At 38.6% G+C, this 20,678-nt stretch overlaps 1 protein-coding gene across 2 annotated transcripts in view; it reads right to left on the bottom strand.

Moving 5' to 3' along the window:
- Positions 1–7,719: 7,719 nt before the first annotated feature.
- The window catches only part of CFAP206 (cilia and flagella associated protein 206), a 29,615-nt gene continuing 16,656 nt past the window's right edge, over positions 7,720–20,678 (bottom strand). For both annotated transcript variants that reach the window (XM_034991321.1, XM_034991320.1), the window contains exons 9-13: positions 20,405–20,603; positions 18,546–18,686; positions 16,215–16,408; positions 12,624–12,764; positions 7,720–8,925 (exon numbers count right to left, since the gene is read on the bottom strand). In XM_034991321.1, coding sequence (XP_034847212.1) covers positions 8,695–8,925; positions 12,624–12,764; positions 16,215–16,408; positions 18,546–18,686; positions 20,405–20,603 — 906 coding nt within the window. In that variant the 3' untranslated portion in view covers positions 7,720–8,694. The remainder of the gene's footprint in view (positions 8,926–12,623; positions 12,765–16,214; positions 16,409–18,545; positions 18,687–20,404; positions 20,604–20,678) is intronic.

Raw genomic sequence — 20,678 nt, 5'->3', positions numbered from 1 at the left:
ACACGTGGGGCTGGGTGATTCTCTGTTGCGGAGGGCTGTTCCGTCCGTTGTAGAAAGTTCAGGAGCATCCTCAGCCTCCACCCAGCAGATGCCAGGAGCATCAGCCAAGTGGACACAACCAAAAAAGATCTCCTGTGGAGCAAAACTGCCCCAAGTTGAGAAACACAGCTCTAGAGCAATCAAACATATGAAGACATAGCTTGAATTTTCTAATAAAGAAAATACCTTAACTGCGTGGAAAATTAACAATTTAACACACTAAAAAACATTTATACTCACTTAGCTAAAATTCCCACACTTAGCAATAACTTTATAACTTCTGTAATACACACGGCTGTGGTTGAAAAGTAGAGTTCTCTGTCTGATGTCCTTGTGTATCTTAAAGCTACGGTATAAGCTGCGGCCACCAGGGTCATCACTGCCAAGCAGTATAACTTGAATAATAAACTGACATTTTCTGGAAAATATGTACAACAAAGATATTACTTAGTAGACAGCATTAAGTTTATAGAAGTTAATCAATGTTACACCTCAAAATGCTTCCCAACTTCAAACACAAAATACTTCTTAAAACCCATGACATTTGAAAATTTCACAAAACTTTCCAAATACATGAACACACACGTATACATACACAAAACACAGCTGATTTTAAATGTCAACCAGTTAAGCAAAGATTTTGTTCCTGAAGAATGCTTCAACTGCAAGATTATGTGGAAGACTGACACTAGTTTGGGATATAATAAATTACGTATTTAATATATCTTTATAATATAATGTTAGTATCATACATTTATAGTGGGCATATAAGACTTATGGCAAAGGCACAACAAATATTTACTGACAATAAGCCTAAATCTGTAAATTACTGCAACTATTTCAGATGATTTGAGTTCTGTAACTTTGAAGTTTTGCTCATCATTAATCTTGCTGTCCCCATCCTATGTTAGTTATCAAAACAGTTCTATTTTTTTCCCCTTATTTCCTGTGTTGCTACAAAAAGACTCTTAAGGTTGGGCTTACTTGAAATGGGAGAATGCCTAAGAGCATGATACGCAACCACAGACAATGCCCCTGGGCAGGGCTTTATGATAAACATGGGCTCCCCAACCAGGAAAATAGCTCGGCACCCAGCAGAAAGATATCCTGTAAGTATTTTTTTAACATTTATTCAGAGGTGAAGCCAAATGCTCTGTGGGAGAAGGGTGGAGAAGGAATCCGGGTGTTGCTCAACCTGTCCTAGCTACAGCTCTAACTTACATACCCCACTCAGCAAAACAAAGTGCTTCGGGGTTAATCAGAATCACTCTCATGAAATGGCAATTAGTCATCAAATATTATTACTCTAATGTGCCATCCCTGGGGGGAAAGCGGTGGCTCTCGCCCTCCACCCAAAATATCAAAGTGTTCCTTCTAACCACATACAATATTCTCCAGGGAAGGAACTCTGTTAACGACTGCTTTCTCCATCTCGTTACGGTTTCTGCGCTGTTTCAACGCCCCAGTGATGTTTTCTGTGGCTGTTACAGGGACCAGCCGCTACTTGGGCTCCGCGCCCGGAGCATGCCCTTAAGCCTCTTGAGCATCCGTAGGGCAGAAGGCGCCGAAGAGACCGTAGCCGCGACGACCCCGGCCGGAAGGGAGCACAGTCCTGCCTCCCGCCGGGTGATGCGGGTCCAGCCCGGGACCTGCGCTCCGGCCCCTCTCCGGGTCCACCGCAGCCCCGGACTGTCTGAATGTGGTTCCCACCCACTCACTGCAAGCTCGTCGGGGCAGGCGCGGTCTGGGGCTGCCAAGCGGCTCCGAGCGGGGTCCGCCAGGGGAAGGCAGCCACAGGAGGCTGACTGCCCCGCGCCGCCCAGACAGGCGGCGGCACAGGCTCACGCCACAGAGCGGCTCCAAACAAACTCCTGATGCCCGACGCCTCGGCCTGGCCCCAGAGCCCCGCGGGCGCGGGCAGGAGCTGACGCTCGCGCGCCACCGCCCCCCGTGGACTCCCCAGTCCCGGCGGCCCCAGGCCTCACCTCTTGGGGCAGCCATGGTTCCCCGACAGCCCCGCGCGGAACTGACGCACGCCCCCTCCGCGCGCCGTCCTCGGGACACCCGAGACCGCCTCCTTGTGGTCATAGAGACGAAAATCACTCGGCCTAGAGCGCCTCGCCCGCCGACCGTCCGCCGACTTCCTGCCCAGCCTGGCACCAAGATTAGGCTCAGCAATCCAAGCTACCCCCGCAAATGGGAAGACCCGGATGGAGGAGAGGCCTTTACGGCCGGGTCCTTGCTGACAAGTGCGTAAAACTCGAGTCGAAGGCGTCATTCTGTAAACTACATCTCCCGGCCGGCTAAGGAAGCCGGGTCAAGGGAGCAGAGCGTTGCCTTCTGGGAATTGTAGTCCTCACCAAGGTGATATGGTAGCAAATAGGACTTGAGTTAAGACTTGGTGATTTATGCCTGTCAGAGCTGTTGTAGAAACCCCCAGAACCCGCAGAGTAACAGAAACTACTTTCGGCAACTTTTGTAACTTCCACTTTGCTCATTACCTTGCATTGTTACCTCTTACTTAAACTTAATATGATTTATGTATTTTTCAGAAGTCTTATGGCTGTGTCCTTATTGTCAGCATTGTCATTGATTATATTTACTTGGCCAGACATTCTAACTACGTGATCTTCTCACAACAAAAGGGCTTCAAAAATATTGGACGTGTCAACAGGCATTTACTTCAATCGCTGTAATCTTCACTTTCACTAGAGGATATTAATAAGCATTAAGCGATGCTAGAAATAATTCATTGGCAAAATGAAAGCCTTTCCAGATAACGTGGATTGGTTAAAATATAAAGGTATCTCATCCCTTACAGGAACAGGGATACAAGAATCTGAGATACCCAGAAGCCTACACCTCCCGTAGCACCATCTTTCCCTAAAATGACTTTTTAAGAGGTTTGAGTGATTGTTATATGCCATTGTCTTATCACTAGATATATATATGTGTAGATAAATCTAGTCTACTAACATTATTGGAAAAATTTGCATGCCTTATTAGCATCACATTACTATGAGAAGAAGCTTTGTAGAGTCGGACATTTGATTAATCTCATTTTGGAACACTGTTGGACCTTCCCTCTACGGGGTTGTATGTGTGCTCACTGGTGCTTCTCACCTCTTCCTGTAATTGGTACAGTTCCTTATTGCATATGTTCCTATATATACACTTAAACAAAAAATTCACACATGTACTTGAAATTAATTTTAATAATGGAAAACATTCCATCATACATTCCTTCTTTTGTTTTACAACCACAGCTTTGTGCAGTTTATCTCTTCCCATTTTGGAGTATCATTATGGTCTCAACCTAATTAAATATAATTTTTCTCCTTTTGATGCTCAAGTTATCCCAATATGACCCTTGTAAACCTACTCCTTTCTTTACATCTGCACAAGATTTTTGAAGCATTCTTTATTTCTGGCAACAAGAGGTTCCAGCCAATCTTGATATTTCCCTGTCCTAGGTCATGGAATCAACTACACTTCAACGAACTATGGTTCTTTCTGGTAGAGAATAGTATCACACACACACACACACACACACACACACACAAATTATAATTAGGGTGGTAGGTAAAATGCTGTTGGGCTGTTTTTTGTGACATTTCTGGTTCACATAACATATGCTACTGAACCCTACTTTTCTTAATAAATTTTAATTGCCCCAAAGCATTGGCATGAACCTTGACTAGATTTTGATGCCTCTTGTCCTAACCTGTTCAGCCTAGGGACAAACCTGTATTTAGAGAGAGTCAGATATATTGACCCATTCCAGTGAGGGAAATCTCACACCAGAGAAATTGTGTGGGATGTCTCTGGAAACAAAGAAAGAGTTATAAAATCTGGGAGATGGACAGACTTGGGTGAAATTTAAAGGAAGCAGTGTTTTGATTCGAATCACGGCTGTTTAATAAGAAGTCAACATCAGACCTGGACTGAAGAATAGTCTCAGGATCCTGTTTCTTGAAAACAACAAAGTTACTGGATGTGGACTGCTCTATTCAGGAGCCCCTGAAATGGAAGGCTTTGCTTCTAGGTTGGAAATTGAGGCTGCTTCTTTGTGTCAAAGTGACTTAAATCCTCCAAGCAAAAGCAGGCCCTTTCATTCCTACTGATAACAATTTCAACAGCAAGGTTCCTAACCCCATATGCTTTCAGAGAACAAAATGTTTCATTGAGTTAGAAAGTAGACACTCAGAAGAGGGGGTGGTTATTATACTTTACTGAGCATACCCTTCAGATAAATATTATCTCCTGTTAACTTTCCAGCTGGTATTTCTGTTTGCTATCTCAGCCCAATGAATGGCCAAGCAGATATTTACATTCTCTACATGTGAGCTAAATTGTACTTTCTCATTCTGAATTATCCTGTCTTGGAGGAAAACCTGGTGACTTAATGTGCTGCTTTTGTGTATGCCTAGCCTTCTCTACAACCGTGGTTATTGCTAGAAGCAGTCATCTTCAACATGTGAACCACAGGGTCATTTGCCTGATAATGAGCTAACCTGACTGTGTCTCCAACAACTACCGCTATATCGCCATCTGAAACCCTAATGATATTCCCGATGGTCATTACCAAGCTGCAGTATTTGCCTTGAAATCCTGCTCACTTCTATCTCTGCTCAGGCATGAGAGCTACCCTAGTCTCAATGAATTATATACAAGGCAGCCCATTACTCTCTCCATTGGTACTAAAGTAAAAGTGTAAGCTGTGCAGTAAGCAAGCCAAAAGGCTTAAGGAAGCTATAGTCAAATTCAGGATGTAGCTATATAATAGATTATTAAAAGTGGTAAAAGTTCAAGTAAAGTAAATCATTAACCATAAAGAACATTTAGGCAAATGCAGACACCTAAACATAATTGTTTCCATGACAATTTAAGCATGTTTTTCTCATTCTGCTATTAAGAAAATTACATCCCAATTTGCTAGGTTAGTATTTTAAAACAATGCCTTCCTATGGTGTAATATTACTAAAGACAAGTTAAAAAGAATTGTTGCATTTTGTAATTGAGAAAGTTAAAAAATACAAGGAGACAATGTAAAATTCAGTGTCTAGACTTAAAGAGCAAAACATGAGTAACAATCATCAACATCTAAACATTTCTTATTGGAACTTAACTCTCCCTTGCCTCTGCTTCCTTTTTTAGCTACCATAATCTCATTTTTCTTTTCCTGCCAAGCAGTACTGATTTGTAGTCTGTACTTATTTCTACCATTTTCTGCCTACTGCGGTCTTCTACTCAAGCCAACTCTATTAAAACGGAGCTCAGCAGTTGCCTACTCCATTGAACTTTTCTCATTTCTCATCCGCTTCTGTTTATTCATCAGACATTGACTGAAAGCCACAATGTGCCAAGCATTATTCGAGGCACTGACGGAGAGCTTGAAAACAGAAAGTGGGCAAAATGAAGATGGGAATGCAGTAGAATGAGACACCGGAGACTCCCTCCTTTCTTGGTTAACATTAACAAAGCACTTACCATATAAATGCTTTGCATGGGTTAACTCATTTAATCCTCTTGACAACCCAATGAGTTAGTAACTATTAGTATCCCAATTTTCATGATGAAGAAACTGCAGCAGAAAAATATTAAGTAACATTAATTACTTAATGCTAAAAACTTAAGCTAGTAAGTAGTAGACCTTGACTTTACTTCTTTGACCACAGAGATTCCTTATGTCTTTTTCTACTCCTCTGACTGCTCCTCGGTCTCATTTTGTCTCTTCCTCCTCATTCCATCCCCATTCCCTTGGGGTGACCTCCCAAATTATCTTTGTCCAGTTCAAATTCCAGTCACCTCTGCTTTATTTGTTATCTCTTAAACACATTTTTTCTAGTACTGAACATGTTCTCTTTTTTGATCAACCAGCTCCTCTTCCCAATTATCCTCGGTCTCCTAGGGTAGACACCCTGAAGTCATACTGTGATTTTTCCTTCCTTTTCCTCAGATGTTCTATCCTGTTCATTAAATCTCACATTTGCCCTTCATGTCATCCATTACCACATACCCTAATTCTTGCAACACAGCTTCCTAGCCATCTCCCCAAACATAGCATCTCTCTCCCACAATCAATCTTCTGTTCAAGAATCTGCAATGATTTCCTAATGTCTGACCTCAGACAGGCAACATATTCCTCTGCCTGGCTTTCAACGTTCTCCAAAAGCTATACCAACATGACTTATCCAACTTTATTTCCCACCACTTGTCAAAAAATAATCTCCTTTTTCCTCTGTTCCATTCTCTCTTCTTTTCCAATGACTCCTCTGCTGCTGAGCTCCTTACCAATTCCCACCTTGACTATTAAAATAATCACTTGACCAATAGCCTGCCTCTAGTTTGTTCTTTCATTTATTCCCTTTTTATTCATTCATTCATCTAACAACATACTATACAAATGCCAGGGGTATAAAAATGGCTAGAACACAGTTCAAATCTCAAGGAATTCACAATCTAACAGGGAGAATACAGAGGACCACATGTATACCTCTTGACTTTAAGTACTCTACTAAGGGTCTAACTAAAATCTAGTGAAAATCCAAAGGACGAAGCAATTAATTCTCCCAAAGGTGATGGGGAAAACCTTTACTGAAAAGGTAAAACCTGATCAGTCTGAGGACAAACATAATCTCATGAGGGTGTCTGTGGAGTACATTCCAGGTGACAGTGAAAAGCAAGAGCAAAGGACGTTGGTATTAAAGACAATGACCTATTTGAAGAGTTTGGTTCAACTTGCCTAATATGTATAGTGTAAGGAGATAGCAAGAGAGGAGCAGAAAATGAAACTGGAAGATAAATGGATATATTTTGAAGTCTTACATAATATGTGAAGGAGTTTTCCCATTATCCCCTAGGTAATAGAAATGAGACTTGGTAGCTGTTTAAGTGAAGGAAGTAAAAGTTGGGGGAAGGGGACAGGGTGACAATGATCAGATTTATATGTTAGAAACATTATGCCAATGAATCAGATAATAGGACTAAGTCCTAAACAATAGCAGTGGTGACGAAAACAGACTCAGACAATTCAAATCAATAGGGCTTGCTGACTTATTAAATGTAGGGGCTGTGAGGAAAAGGCAGTCAAAAAGTTTTTAATGTCTACTACTGAGTAGATGGTGAGGCCTTTGACCACAGAAAGAAATACAGAGGGAGACACAAGTCTAAGAAAATGAGTTTGGCCTGCAACCTGCTGAAACGGGCGTGACCATCTGACGCAGGGTCCAGCATGTGGTTGGGAATGTTTAGAGAGCACTAGGGCTTGGGTGGATGGTCAAGATCCCAGCAGAGGACCATTTGGTCTAGCTCCCTTTATTCTGGCTCTATTGTACTTACCAGGCAACTTTCTGATATTAAACTGAGCTTTTCCAACTGGGTTTGGTATTTTTATTATTTGGAAATTTTACTTCCAGCCTTAACTTGATAACCCAAATTATGGCTCACCAGCCCTTCTTTTCTGTGTTTAGAAGTCTTGCAGAATCGAATGAGGGTTGATAGAACAGATAAAATAAAAAATCTGATGTTGTAAAGTTCAGTGTTAGCTCTCACCATCCCACCTCCTTCAAGGCCAGATCCTTGCCCCCCGCCCCAGGCCTTGCCTCAACAGCCAGCCCGCCTATCTTTAACATCATTTTTAAACTACAGCTATGAAAATCATGAACACTGAGAAGTAGGTCTGTTTGAAGTTTACCTTTATGATATATGTGGAAAATTGATTTTGAAACATATTCATATTATAAATAACATTTAACCTACATAGAAAACAAATTATATAAACACCTTAATAAAGGTCACCAAGGCAGGAAAAAATACACTAAATATAAATGATCCCCTCATCACTAAAGCATGTTTAACAGTCTCTCCACCTGGGAGTCTTTATTATCCAGGAGTTGGTATTAAAATTATGTAAGACAGTAATAAAATTATAGCTCTAAAATTCAGCTATCAGTAATTCACATGGGCCCTAAACGCAACTGCCAATGGGGTCAGGCAAATAAGGCAAGGCAGCAGGAAGGGGGACCGGAAGTGCCTGGCCTACGAAAGAGCACAGCTACTATTCACAGGAATACTAGCCAAGTACTGCCAAATATTCTGATTTTTTTCAAGGGGCCAGAAATCCAGATTTTATGTAAAATTTCCCAGATTTTTAAAATTCACGTGGACCTCTGCTCTAATTATTCCAAATTAGCGAGGTCTTATTATACATCAATTTAATCTATGTTAACATTTAATAGCTAATGAGGCTGAAAATACTGACTAGCCTTTAAAATTTTAATGTTTAACATTAAATGTGATTTTAGAAATAAATAAGCTTCTATCTCAGTCACAATCTTATAAATATATTAATATCTAAAGAGCATCATAATTTCAGCCTTTAATGCTGCCAAACCTTTTCTGACAAATAAAAGCTGAGTGGACAGAGTTTTACTTTTCAATTTTAATAGAATGCAAAATGTGTTACAGAAACAACTTTTAGTTTTTTGTAGCAGGCTGACAGCGAATATACATGAGAATCCAGAAAACATTCACACAACCGATGAATGTGCCAGACCCACAAAATTAACTAATTTTAAAGGATGCAAAGATACTTGTCAATATTTGCCACTGCTCATAACTTGGTGAGATCTACTTTAAAAATTCAGTCTCTAACTAGGTCTCATCAACAGCTCTAGTTAAGTTCACCTTGACCCCAGAGGTGACTTTACCCTGTCCCCCACGGAGACCAGCTATGTAAATCTGGGGCCTGGGCACGCGGCTGCTGCCTTCGCTCTTAGACTGCGTGCCAGCATCCTTGGGTGGGTACACCTGTGAACAATTTTCTCTTCTCATGTGACTGAGATCAGTTTGTACTGAGTGAGTAGCTTTCTGACGCAAATTGGCCTAAAAAGAAAGAGAATACACAGGAATTAACCCATCTCTAAAGAACAAATGATATCAGCCTAATCTTTTTTCAATCCACAAAGAAATTAGCCCTACAACATAGCATTTTTCTACAAAACATTAAAACATTAGAAAAACTAGAACATAATAAATATCCTTGGGCTAAGAAGTAGGAAAATACATAAAAGGTTGAAAACGGATCCAAAGAAAGAACATACACATTCAAACTTAACAGTGAGCTCAATTATTTATTAATATAATCTTCTAATTCCCTCATTATTAATACTTTGAGATTTAATACCACTTGGATTTTCCCACCATACTTGTTTTATTGTTTTAAAAGACAAAAATTTAAGATATTCTTTGTTTTAAATGGACTTCACCCAAGACTTTTTTTTTAAGATTTTATTTATTTATTTGAGAGAGAGAGAATGAGAGAGAGAGTATATGAGGGTGGGGAGGGTCAGAGGGAGAAGCAGACTCGCTGCTGAGCAGGGAGCCCGATGCGGGACTCGATCCTGGGACTCCAGGATCATGACCTGAGCCAAAGGCAGTCGCTTTAACCAAATGAGCCACCCAGGCGCCCCTTCACCCAAGACTTTTAATATAAAAAGTTCTGATGTCTTCAGGTTATATTTTACAGTATTCTACATCTTGCTTGCTCTTTTTATGGATTACTAGTAAACATGAAGTTAAACAGATTACTCAGGCTGGGAAGCAAAGAGGAGTTTTATAAAAAGGAGACTAGGATTTACTGAAGTGATGAGGAAGTCCAAGAAAAAAACTCAGAAGCATTAGAGCCTGTGAGTTAAAAAGTAGAGACCTGGAATGAGACCTGGATTCCAGATTTTGAGACACTGTGGGTGAGTGAGAACTGAAACTACTTCCCCCACACTGAGTTTATTGTCTACATTAATATGACTTCATTATTCTGTTGTCCTCATTAGCAGGATTTTACCATTCCAAGAGACCCCTGTGAAGACAAATAGCTTGAGTGTTCACTACAGAACATCCTGAAAGACGCACCTTCAGTAGTAAGCATCAACACAGAGATTAAGCCCTAACATTCTTTGCACCCTGCCCCATAAATCTTTACTTTCTAGTCCCATCAGTGCTAGGCTGCTCTTTCATGATCTTTACCCAATCCAATTCAAGCCTTCCTCCCATCCCCTGACCTACCCTTGGCACTGAAAGACCTGCCTTCTGCCATACTTCATGTTCTCAATAAATTCTGACCTTGCTGCTCCCCCTTGAGACACTGCCAAAGCTCTGCTGGGGTGGTGGTTCCTCCTACAGCTTTAAGCAATACACTCAGTTTTGTCCTCTCAGCAGGTTGTACTGGTAATATATCGGGAGCTGGCATTCAACATGATGCAATTCTAGAGGATAATTAGGTCTCTGGTGGGAATCAGAATGACGTGGAGGTTGAGGAATGAGAAGAGGGGGTCAGTCAATATGCAGTGCAGCCCCACCAAATGCCCCAATCTCTTTATATTTCCAGTCCAGACCTATGTTGGCACCTCTCATATCCTATCCAGCCATCATTCCCCTCTTCTCCTTTGCCTATTTATACCTCAGACCAACTTAAAATGTCACTGAAGTCAACTTTTATTTCACTTCTGTTATACCACTTACCAAGAGGTACTGAAATATTTTTAGTGTATCAATGTCACTTGCTAGACGATTAGCTTCTAAAAACAAAGTAGTGATATCTATGTTATCTAGTATATATCCGATGGGCTCGAGTGAGTTTAGTAGATAACAGAAAAGAACATGGGGATGGAGTGGAGCTTCATGAATTACAGAAGAGTGACTGATTGGAATGGAACAGAAGGATCTGGAAGATGTATCAGGAAACTAATCCTTTCTCATCCCAGGAAATCAAGGGACTGAAAAGCTGCCACCAGAAAGGATGGCAAGAAAAATGTCAAGGTTGGTGAAAAGCCTATAAAACACTGAATATACAAATGGACAAAGGCTAGACCTTATATGAAAATAGAACTCTGACCCACGACCTCTGTAGCCATAGTTATCAGCCCAGAACAGGCAGGACTTGGCCAGATTCCCCATTTTTTTTTTTTGCTGCCCCCCCCATTTAAACTAAGGACTAACCAGAGAAAGCCAACAATGTGCACCAAACCAATCACATAAGATCCCCCACTTTGAGTTAGCCCACCTGCAGCTTCCCCATGTCAACAACCTCTAATCAGAGAACGCCCGAAACCTTCCCCTTTTTTTCACTATCAAGCTCTCCCACTTCTCCTGCCTGCTTTGGAGTTTCTGCCAACTGCAAGTGATGGTGGTTGACTCCCTTGCTATAGCCAACTTTGAATAAATAGCCTCTGTTCCCATTTGGGTAGCCTTTGTTTATTTCCATACCTGATTTCAGTTGAAGAGATGGACAAAATATAGTAAGAAAAGGCTACAGATATAAAAGAGTTTGTTTCCTTCATACTCTAAATACTTGTTTAAAATGATGAGGTACTGTAAAAAGAGTGAGTGGGAGGAATTCCGCTGAGTCAGACATGGATAAGAGTTTCAAGCCATGCTTTAGGAGCAGGCACCTCTTATGATTAAAGTGACTGAAAATCAGAAGGACAAGAGAGCTCAGTGCCTGTAGAGAAGATGTTGACAACAAGAGGGAACACTATCTGAGATATAACAGAGGTAATATTCTGCTCCTCAAAAAAAAAAAAAAAAAAAAAAAAAATCCAAAAAAGAAAAGGGTATACTTTCAATGATTAGAGGAAGCTGAGAGTGCTTTAAATACTAGAACCTCATAGATTAGCACAATAGATGGATATAGAAAGAGAGAGCAAGCAACTACCATTGTTCTAGTTACTGGATGGTATAATTTGAGAATAGTTTCATCCTTCTGTACATGCTTAAAATTAGAAGACAATCTTACAAGGTAAAGCTGGCAAATTAATATGCAAAGAATTCTGTATACAACTCATTAGTTTATATAAGTAATTTAAATTACTAACTCTATGAGTAACAATACATTAAAGTTCCCCAACCTAGGGGCGCCTGGGTGGCTCAGTCGGTTAAGTGGCTGCCTTTGGCTCAGGTCAAGATCCCAGGGTCCTGGGATCAAGCCCGTGTTGGGCTCCCCGCTCAGCGAGAGCCTGCTTCTCCCTCTCCCTGCCGCTCTGCCTACTTGTGTGCTCTCTCTGTCAAATAATAAAATCTTTTAAAAAATAAATAAATAGAAATAAAGTTCCCCAACCTATACCTCTCAGCCTTAGTGCCGTCTTCTTGGAAACCCCCTCACTAAGTGAGCCAAGTGGAGGAAGAAGCGATATGGAGGCTGAAGCGAAAAAGATGAGGCAGAGGTTCAAGCAAACAGCTAGGTTGTACACCCATGGAAGCCAGAGGAGCAGACATAAGGAAAGCCAGAGGCCGGGGACGCTGGTACAAACTCTTGGACTGCATGCCGACTTTCTGGAACTTGATTCAATGGATCTAGAACATCCATTGCCGTCTGATCGCAACAACACCTTTGAGAGACCCACCTTGCTCATACCAAAACTGTCCCTTTTGGTCCTATGCCCTGGACCTGTGACTTGAGGGACTAATTCTGTTTTCGTATATGGCTGAGTGTAACATATATACAATAAATCATCTCTTCTGCTGTCTTAACTAAAGAAAAAAAAATCCCCAACCTATAAATAATTTTAGAAAATATTGTTACAAACCAATTTTATAGCTTTTCTTCTTAATTCCCATTCATTCCACTCATATGATCTCACAATTGTTGGTGGCAATATGTGCGTATCCGTCTGTGTGCTACTTTCAGACTTTGTAATTGGTTTTATATGTTTGTCAACATCCTTCATCTAAAGAAATCAAGTTTTGTAATTAGTAATTATTAAAAAACTAAGCATTATTTAGGGATAACTAAAAATATTTAGCTAAACTAACAAAAAGATTAGAAAAACAAGAATTTTTGAACGTGGAATATACTCATAAAGACAGCAAAGAAAATAAGCTTGTAGTTGTGAGCTAAATGAGATAACTTTCCTGGGCATTATGGCTTTCTTTGTACCTGACTTTGTGAACTTAATATGGGAGGCATACATTGGAAGAGAAAAACCTAACATCACTCATTCCTAATTCAAATGCCCCTCTCACATTGGTAGGATAAGCAAATACTTTGTTTTCAAGTTTAAAAGTTTAAAATAGCCATTAAATATTAAATATAAATCACATTTGTTTAAAGTATCAAAACATCTTCAGGATATATCTTTTTTTAATGATAGTTGATGATGTGATGTTTAAAGTTTATTTATTTATAATCTCTATACCCAATGTGGGGCTCAAACTCATGACCCAGAGAAGAGAGTCACATGCTCTACCAGCTAAGCCAGCCAGGAGCCCCTAGGATATATCTTAAACCCAAACTATGCATACACAGCATATAATCCAAGGTGGTTTGTTTTAGTTGGATATTTTGATTTTCTGCTGTGTCACTCACAAACTCACTATTAAAATATTAAATATTAACTCCAGGCTAAACAAGGTATGATTACACGGTATATGAAATTGCTGGAGGGGGTGGTAGAGGTCTAAAGAACTCAGATCATAGTGAAGAGAAGGGAGAGAAGATTAGCTTCTTTTTTTTTTTTTTATTCTAGTATAACTAACAGGGTTATATTAATTTCAGGTGTACAATACAGTGACTCAACAATTCTAAACATTACTCAGTGCTCCTCACGGTAAGTGTACTCTTGATCCCCTCACCTATTTCACCCATCCCCCCACACCTACCTCTCCTCTGACTACCACCAGTTTGTTCTCTATATTTAAGAGTCTGTCCCTTTTTCTCTTTGTCCATTTGTTTTTGTCTCTTAAACTCCACACATGAATGAAATCATATGGATTTGTCTTTCTCTGACTGACTTATTTCACTTAGCATTGAGCCAACCATTTTGTTGCAAATGGCAAGATTTCATTCTTTTTTTATGGCTGAGTAATATTCCTATAATATATATATTGCCCCATCTCCTTTATCCATTCAAGATTAACTTACTCCAAGGGGCGCCTGGATGGCTTAGTCGGTTAAGCATCTGCCTTCAGCTCGGGTCATGATCTCAGGGTCCTGGGATCAAGCCCCGCATCCAGCTCCCTGCTCATCGGGAAGTCTGCCTCTCCCTCCCCATCTGCCTTTTCACCCTGCTCATGCTCTCTCTCTCACTCTCTCAAATACATAAATAAAATCTTTAAAAAAAAATAAGATCTTTAAAAAAAAAAACTTCTTACTCCAAATCAAGCAATAGATAATCACTGATTGCCCTACCATTTAACATATCATTTTTGTCTTCAAAACGATGTTATGATATAGTTGGATAGATAAAACATGCTGCAAGATGATTAGCAATATTATACAATTCAAGTTAATGACTAGTAAATAATTATAAGGACCACAGCTTTGAAATATGAAGGTCACTGAAGAAGAACTGGGAATTAAATATACAGAAAGGGAAAAACAAGAACAAATAAATGGGGGGAAATTGTTCTTTATTGGAAAACTATGCATTATCTACATATAGCACACCTTTCTGATGATCTGATTCTAGCCTTTCACTGTCTTTGAGGTATCTTACAACTCTGTAAGTTATATATAAATGGCAGCAAGGCCAAAACATTCTTGTCTATAGACAGGCAAATTCATAATGCCTTCAAGGTTTTTTATGGAACTTGACAATGTAATTCTCAAATTTATAATGGAAAGTCAAGAGTCAAGCATAGCCAAGTGTCTTTAGAGAGGCAAGTATGGGAGAACTTAGTCTATAGGCATCAAAACTTATTATAAGGCTCTAGTAAGATGAACAGAGAGCCTAAAAATTAAGCCTGTGCACAGAAGACACTGCAGATTCGGGGAAAGGACAGAGCACTGAACAAGTGGTCTGGGACAATTCACTACCCAAAAGAAAAAAAAGTTAAAATTAGATCTTCACCTCCCCCTAGACACAAAAATCAAATCCAAGTCAATTAAAGACTTGGGTGTGAAAGGTAAATCCATATTTGTTGTAAAACAATGTAGGAGAATATTTTTATGATCTAAGATACTTGAGGATTTCTTAAACAAGACACAAAAGTTGAAGACATGAAAGAAAAAGGAACAATAAACTACATATTAAATTGAAAAACTTTTATTTGTGAAAAGACACCACAAAAGAATAAAAAATATAAAACTGGGAGAGCCTAGAAACAAACCCATTCCGTAGGAGAATTGTTAATTCAATGGAGGTGTCATCCGTACTGAGTGTCATCATATTGAAAACCATATATTATTATTATCATTACCAGTCACTGCTAGGATCACCTACAGTTTTAGAAGTAGGCAGAGTAAAAAATGTAACTAAAACCATTATGTTTTATTAAGACATAATTAATAAAACTGCTAATTATTTTTTTAAAAATTCTAAGTAAAGGGTACTTCTTATGGATGGGACAACCCAATATAATAAACATAAACAATTACTTGATTATTTCATTTGATTATTTTAATGCAATTCCAGTTAAAATCTCAGGAAGATTTTGGGGGAAACTTGGCAAATTTATTAAGAAAATTACATGGATATATAAAGATTCATGCATGACTATTTAAGACAATTTTCAAAAAGGAAAAGGGAAAGGAAAGAGCTTGCCCTATCAGGTAATAAAATATACCAAAAAGCAACAGTAATGAAAGCAATATGGTACCAGTGCCGAGACAGACACACAGACCTGTTACCTTGCAGCTCTAAGTTATCACCTGTGTTATCTGTGCTAAGTTCCTTTAATTTTAGATAAGGAAATACTATAGTTTCAATTATTTATCTAAATGTAGTATTTCTCTTCCAGAGTTTTCCAGTCTAATTCATCAACTTGACTCCTTTGTTTGTTTTCATTATTCTTTATGGATTTCATTAGTGTCCCTCTTCAAGGGTGAATCTCTTTCTGAGAGCATTAAAGGCCCTCTTCGGATCCTGTCTCTGCCTGGACTTAGGAACCATTCTACAACAAAGTCTGACTTTTTAATTAAGTATTCTTTTAAAAGTCATAAATTCTTGGGTGCCTGGGTGGCTCAGTCGTTAAGCGTCTGCCTTCGGCTCAGGTCATGATCCCAGGGTCCTGGGATCGAGCCCCGCATCAGGCTCCCTCCTCGGCAGGAAGCCTGCTCTCCCTTTCCCACTCCTGCTGCTTGTGTTGCTGCTCTCGCTATCTCTGTCTCTGTCAAATAAATAAATAAAATCTTTTTTTTTTTTAAAGTCATAAATTCTTAAAATACTGACTCTGCTTACCTGAGAATATGGAATGAGGGTTTCGAACTGTTGATGAAGCTCCAGGAGCTGAATTAATTCTGTATTTTTTTTGGCCTTTTCTCTAATTAAATCAATATAATTTTCAGGATTTTCTGCAAATAAATATGCAGCATCTCTGGTATTGAAAGTGTAATACTTTTCTTTATATTTCAAAATCCCAATTGCTGGATTTCCTGAAAATTAAGAAAAGGAAATGAATTAGGCATGAAATATTAAGTGATTCTATGTTTGTAATACATCCATAAAACCATCCCCTATCTACTGCATACTTAACATATGACTTACATTTTTCATTTTGCTAAAATGGTACAATTTGCAATTTTCTTTTTAAAGATTTTATTTGTTTATTCATGAGAGAGAGAGAGAGAAAGAGAGAGGCAGAGGCAGAGGGAGAAGCAGGCTCCCTGCAGAGCAGGGAGCCCAATGCAGGACTCAATCTCAGAACCCTGAGATCATGACCTGAGCCGAAGGCAGACGCTTAGCTGACTGAGCCACCCAGGTGTCCCACAATTTGCAATTTTAAATTATACATTTTATTAAATTATATTTTATATGAAATTCATATTAAATTAATTTTAAAGTATGGTTTATATAAAAACTTACTATCCAGATATAAGGTGTTTGAAAATCTTTTATGAGAATCACTTAGTCGTCTGATGGTTTTTTCAAATCTCCTTTAACTAAACTAACTACTACAAGTATTGTTTTTAAAAATAATTCTATAAAAACTACAAAGATGGGACATCTTTTCCAAAATACAGGTTTCTTCTTTTTTTTAAGATTTTTTTATTTTTAAGTAATCTCTATATCCAACGTGGGGCTTGAACTCAAAACCCCAAGATCAAGAGTCACATGTTCCACCAATCGAGCCAGCCAGGCACCCCCAATACAAGTTTCTATGTTAGAAAGTATTTCCCACTGTGAATAGATACTACATAAAATATGGATTATTAAATATCCACATAGTTGGTGAGAAACAGTAATACTGTCTTACTTATTTTTTCACTTGTTCAACAAAACTTATTGGCCTTATTCCTGGCACTAAGGATATAAAAGAAAACAAATTTCCTGCTCTCAGTAAATCAACAAATATTCCATAGGCCAGAGAGTACTGCAGAAAATATAAAGCCAGCTAAACACATAGTAAAAGGAAGAGAGTGAGGTTGATATTTTAAATTGGGTGATCTAGGAAGTTTGAACAAAATGAAGGAGCAAGGTATGTAGCTTTATGTGGGATAGAGTTTTCCAAGTAGAGGGAATAGCAAGGCAAAGGCTCTGAGGTGAAAATATGTTTGGAATGCTCAAGAATAGAAAGAAGGCCAGTGAGCCTGGAGTAGTGACCAAGGGAGATCGGTTGGCAAGGAAGTCAGTGACACCATCACCTTCTTTCTAATAAAAAAGTAATACCCAACTATGAAATATAACAAAAGAAATAACAAAGAACAAAGAAAAGGAAGAGGTTAATGGTGTAAGGTAAATTAGAAATAATTTTGTCAGGGATGCCTGGCTGGCTCAGTCGGTTAAGCATCTGTCTTTGGCTCGGGTCATGATCCCAGGGTCCTGGGACTCAGTCCCACATGGGGCTCCCTGCTCAGCAGGGAGTCTGCTTCTCCCTCTGCCCCTCCCCCTGCTCGTGTTTTCTCTCTCTCTCTCTCAAATAAATAAATAAATAATTTTGTCAAACTCTTTTCATTCTAGCCCTAGCTGACTTTTTATTTCCAATTCATAGGGCACTTTTGGATAATAATTTCTGGTTTACTCTTATTTTGGGGAAGCTCTCGTAATATATACATCATAGAGAGATTTTACTTGATAAAATACTGGCCATTTCCTTAGATCTGACTTATCCAGAAATCCTGACTCATGTTAATGGACTATAACCATAAAGTGACAGCATATTGTTTAATAAACATAACCAGCCAAATTAGTGTTGCTCTTTCAAGTCATTACTCTGGAAGATGATATATTTTAGTAATGTCATGTGAATTTCTAGAATCCTTCATTGGACATATGAGTCATCCATCTTTTTATGATACTGTGGCATCCATATTTCATTATATACACATTCCATCACTTATCATTTGTAGCATAATTTCTTGGTTATGTCAGTCTACCAGATTATTCTGTGAGTACTTCAAAGATGAAGATGGTCTGGATCATCTTTGTGGCTCCTTTCCTAGTTCATCATCAGATCCCATAAAATTTTAAAAAATGAATAAGTTAAAAAAAAAAGTGAATAAGTGACAACAATAGCACTTTATTCAAAGAAAAAATGGGGAAGTCCAAGTAAGGTTGTTCCCAACAATATACCTGGAAGGAGAAGACCATCTGTTGTAGCAAATGTGTAAGCACAAAATCCCCGATACTGAATTAACAATTTATCAAAATTTGCTGTTGTTTCTGGGAAAAGCCATTCTTGTTTTCTGAAATCCACCAGATGTACTCTATCTTCTAAAATGAAAGAGGAGGACAAGAAAAACTTTAATCAGTGAGAAGAGTAAACAACCCAAGGAAAGGAGCAGAAAAGACTGGCTGCTATGTGACTAAAACAGAGATAGATCAGCTTCATTCAAGACAGTAGAGCTCTTCGTAAAATACTTTGAATGTGATGCTCATACACTAGGACTATTGCTTCTTGAAACAGCAGAGAATGTTCTGAGCAGAAAGATTCAAGAAAGTATCTCTCAGTAACTTACTTTTGTTAACAAGGTGTACAATTTTTGTTCTTTACACTTTAAAAATTCTTCCTAATCGTGGTTGGTTTACTTATTTACATGTGATAAACACGTTGTCTAAATTTTCTTCTCCAAACAAAAACACGTATTTATAAAACATCAATCCCCAAGGGTCTTAGCTTTTGCAATCCTTATACTAAGCTTCTGGGCAGGGCTCTGTATCAAAACAGCAGATACCACAGATGCCCTTGTGGCCACAGCTAGAAGTAAATGCAAATGTTGGGAAAAATAAACCTTCCTTCTTTTTTCCTGATATGCCTGAAAGCCTCAAAACAGTGATGAGATGTGGCAAGTGTTAATTAAATTCTTTTAGAAGAGTATTAGGTCTCCCAGTTCACTGGGATCAGTAACGGGATAGTGTCCTATTGAATATAAAGTTGTGGCATATGGAGGGAAACGACATGTTAACTCTTAAGAAGTAAATTGTTTTGCCAACATGGTTGAGTTTAGTATCTACTGTTGAAGTGACTTTAACTTTTCAGTTTCACGTAGTATCTGTGTATATACGCTGTTGTAATAAAATAAAAGGAGTACGAAAAACTTGAACTGGAAGGATGCCTTTGAGTCTCTCTAATTTAGTTTTCAGGGTTTTTTTTATTCTAATAGTTTAAGAATGGAAACAGCACTTCATTTTTATTTTCTACTTTTACAAAATTAGAATTTGAAAAGGACATTTAGAGAGTAAATTATCTAATTTCAATTTCTGGAAAAACCTTTTTAGGCAACAACTCCTAGACTCTATTTTGGCATTTCTCATTAACTTCAAGTTGTCTGTAACTAAGACAGAAGACACCAAAAAAGTAAAAAGCAGTCTGTTGATAAAGACAGCCTTTCCAAAAGAATCAATGTGTCTCTTAAAGGGTCTAAAATAAGCTCAAATTTACAGGGATAAAATGCATTGATTTATAAATTTCAGCCTGACTCTGAGGAAGATATAGGGCAAACAGCATTCCAAAGAAATAGAGCTTTACTTGCAACAAATATGGCAATGATTAATATCCTTTTCTACTATGAATCAGTCAATAATAAAATCATTAAGACTACAATAGAAACACATAGGAAAGGAACATCATTGTCAACTAAAACACTGACAATAACATTAAGAATGTTCATTGCGGGATAGTAAGGTACTCAGTGGATATATTTTCTGTTTTCTGCATTTTCTATGACAAACATTAGTACTCTTTGAATCAAGAAAGATGCTTAATACCTTATCAGGAAGATAGTGCATAAAAATTTTACCTTTTTTTTTTTTTTTAAGTAAACTCTACACCCAACGTGAGGCTTGAACTCATGACCCTGAGATTCAGGGACCCATGCTCCTTGGACTGAGGCTGCCAAGTGCCCCAAGCATGAAAATTTTAAAAGAAAAGAGTGACTTTATTCTAGATGCAATTTGAAGAGGAAGAGGAAGTCAAAGATGATTTCTATTACCCAGGTGTTCCTTCACCCTACACACATCAGTTTTCACAGTCAGCCCATCAAGAAGATTCTGTATGACTTTCTCAGGAAAGAGTAGCTCATGAGCACCCAGGAATGGTTCAAGATGAGTTGTTAAATTACTGAGGACACTAATCAAAACAGTTTCATCCTGGAAGCTAGTCCACAGGTTGGAAAGTGCGATGAAGATGGGCTGAGGAAGAGAAAGCAATGTTCAAAATACAACTGTCTAATAAAATTATAAATCACTGTACTCTTAACAAATTTG

The sequence above is a fragment of the Mirounga leonina genome, unplaced genomic scaffold, assembly GCF_011800145.1.
Source record: "Mirounga leonina isolate KUSES-001 unplaced genomic scaffold, KU_Mleo_1.0 Mir_53, whole genome shotgun sequence".
NCBI classification, from domain to species: Eukaryota; Metazoa; Chordata; class Mammalia; order Carnivora; family Phocidae; genus Mirounga; species Mirounga leonina.
This window is presented reverse-complemented; position numbering and strand designations above follow the sequence as displayed.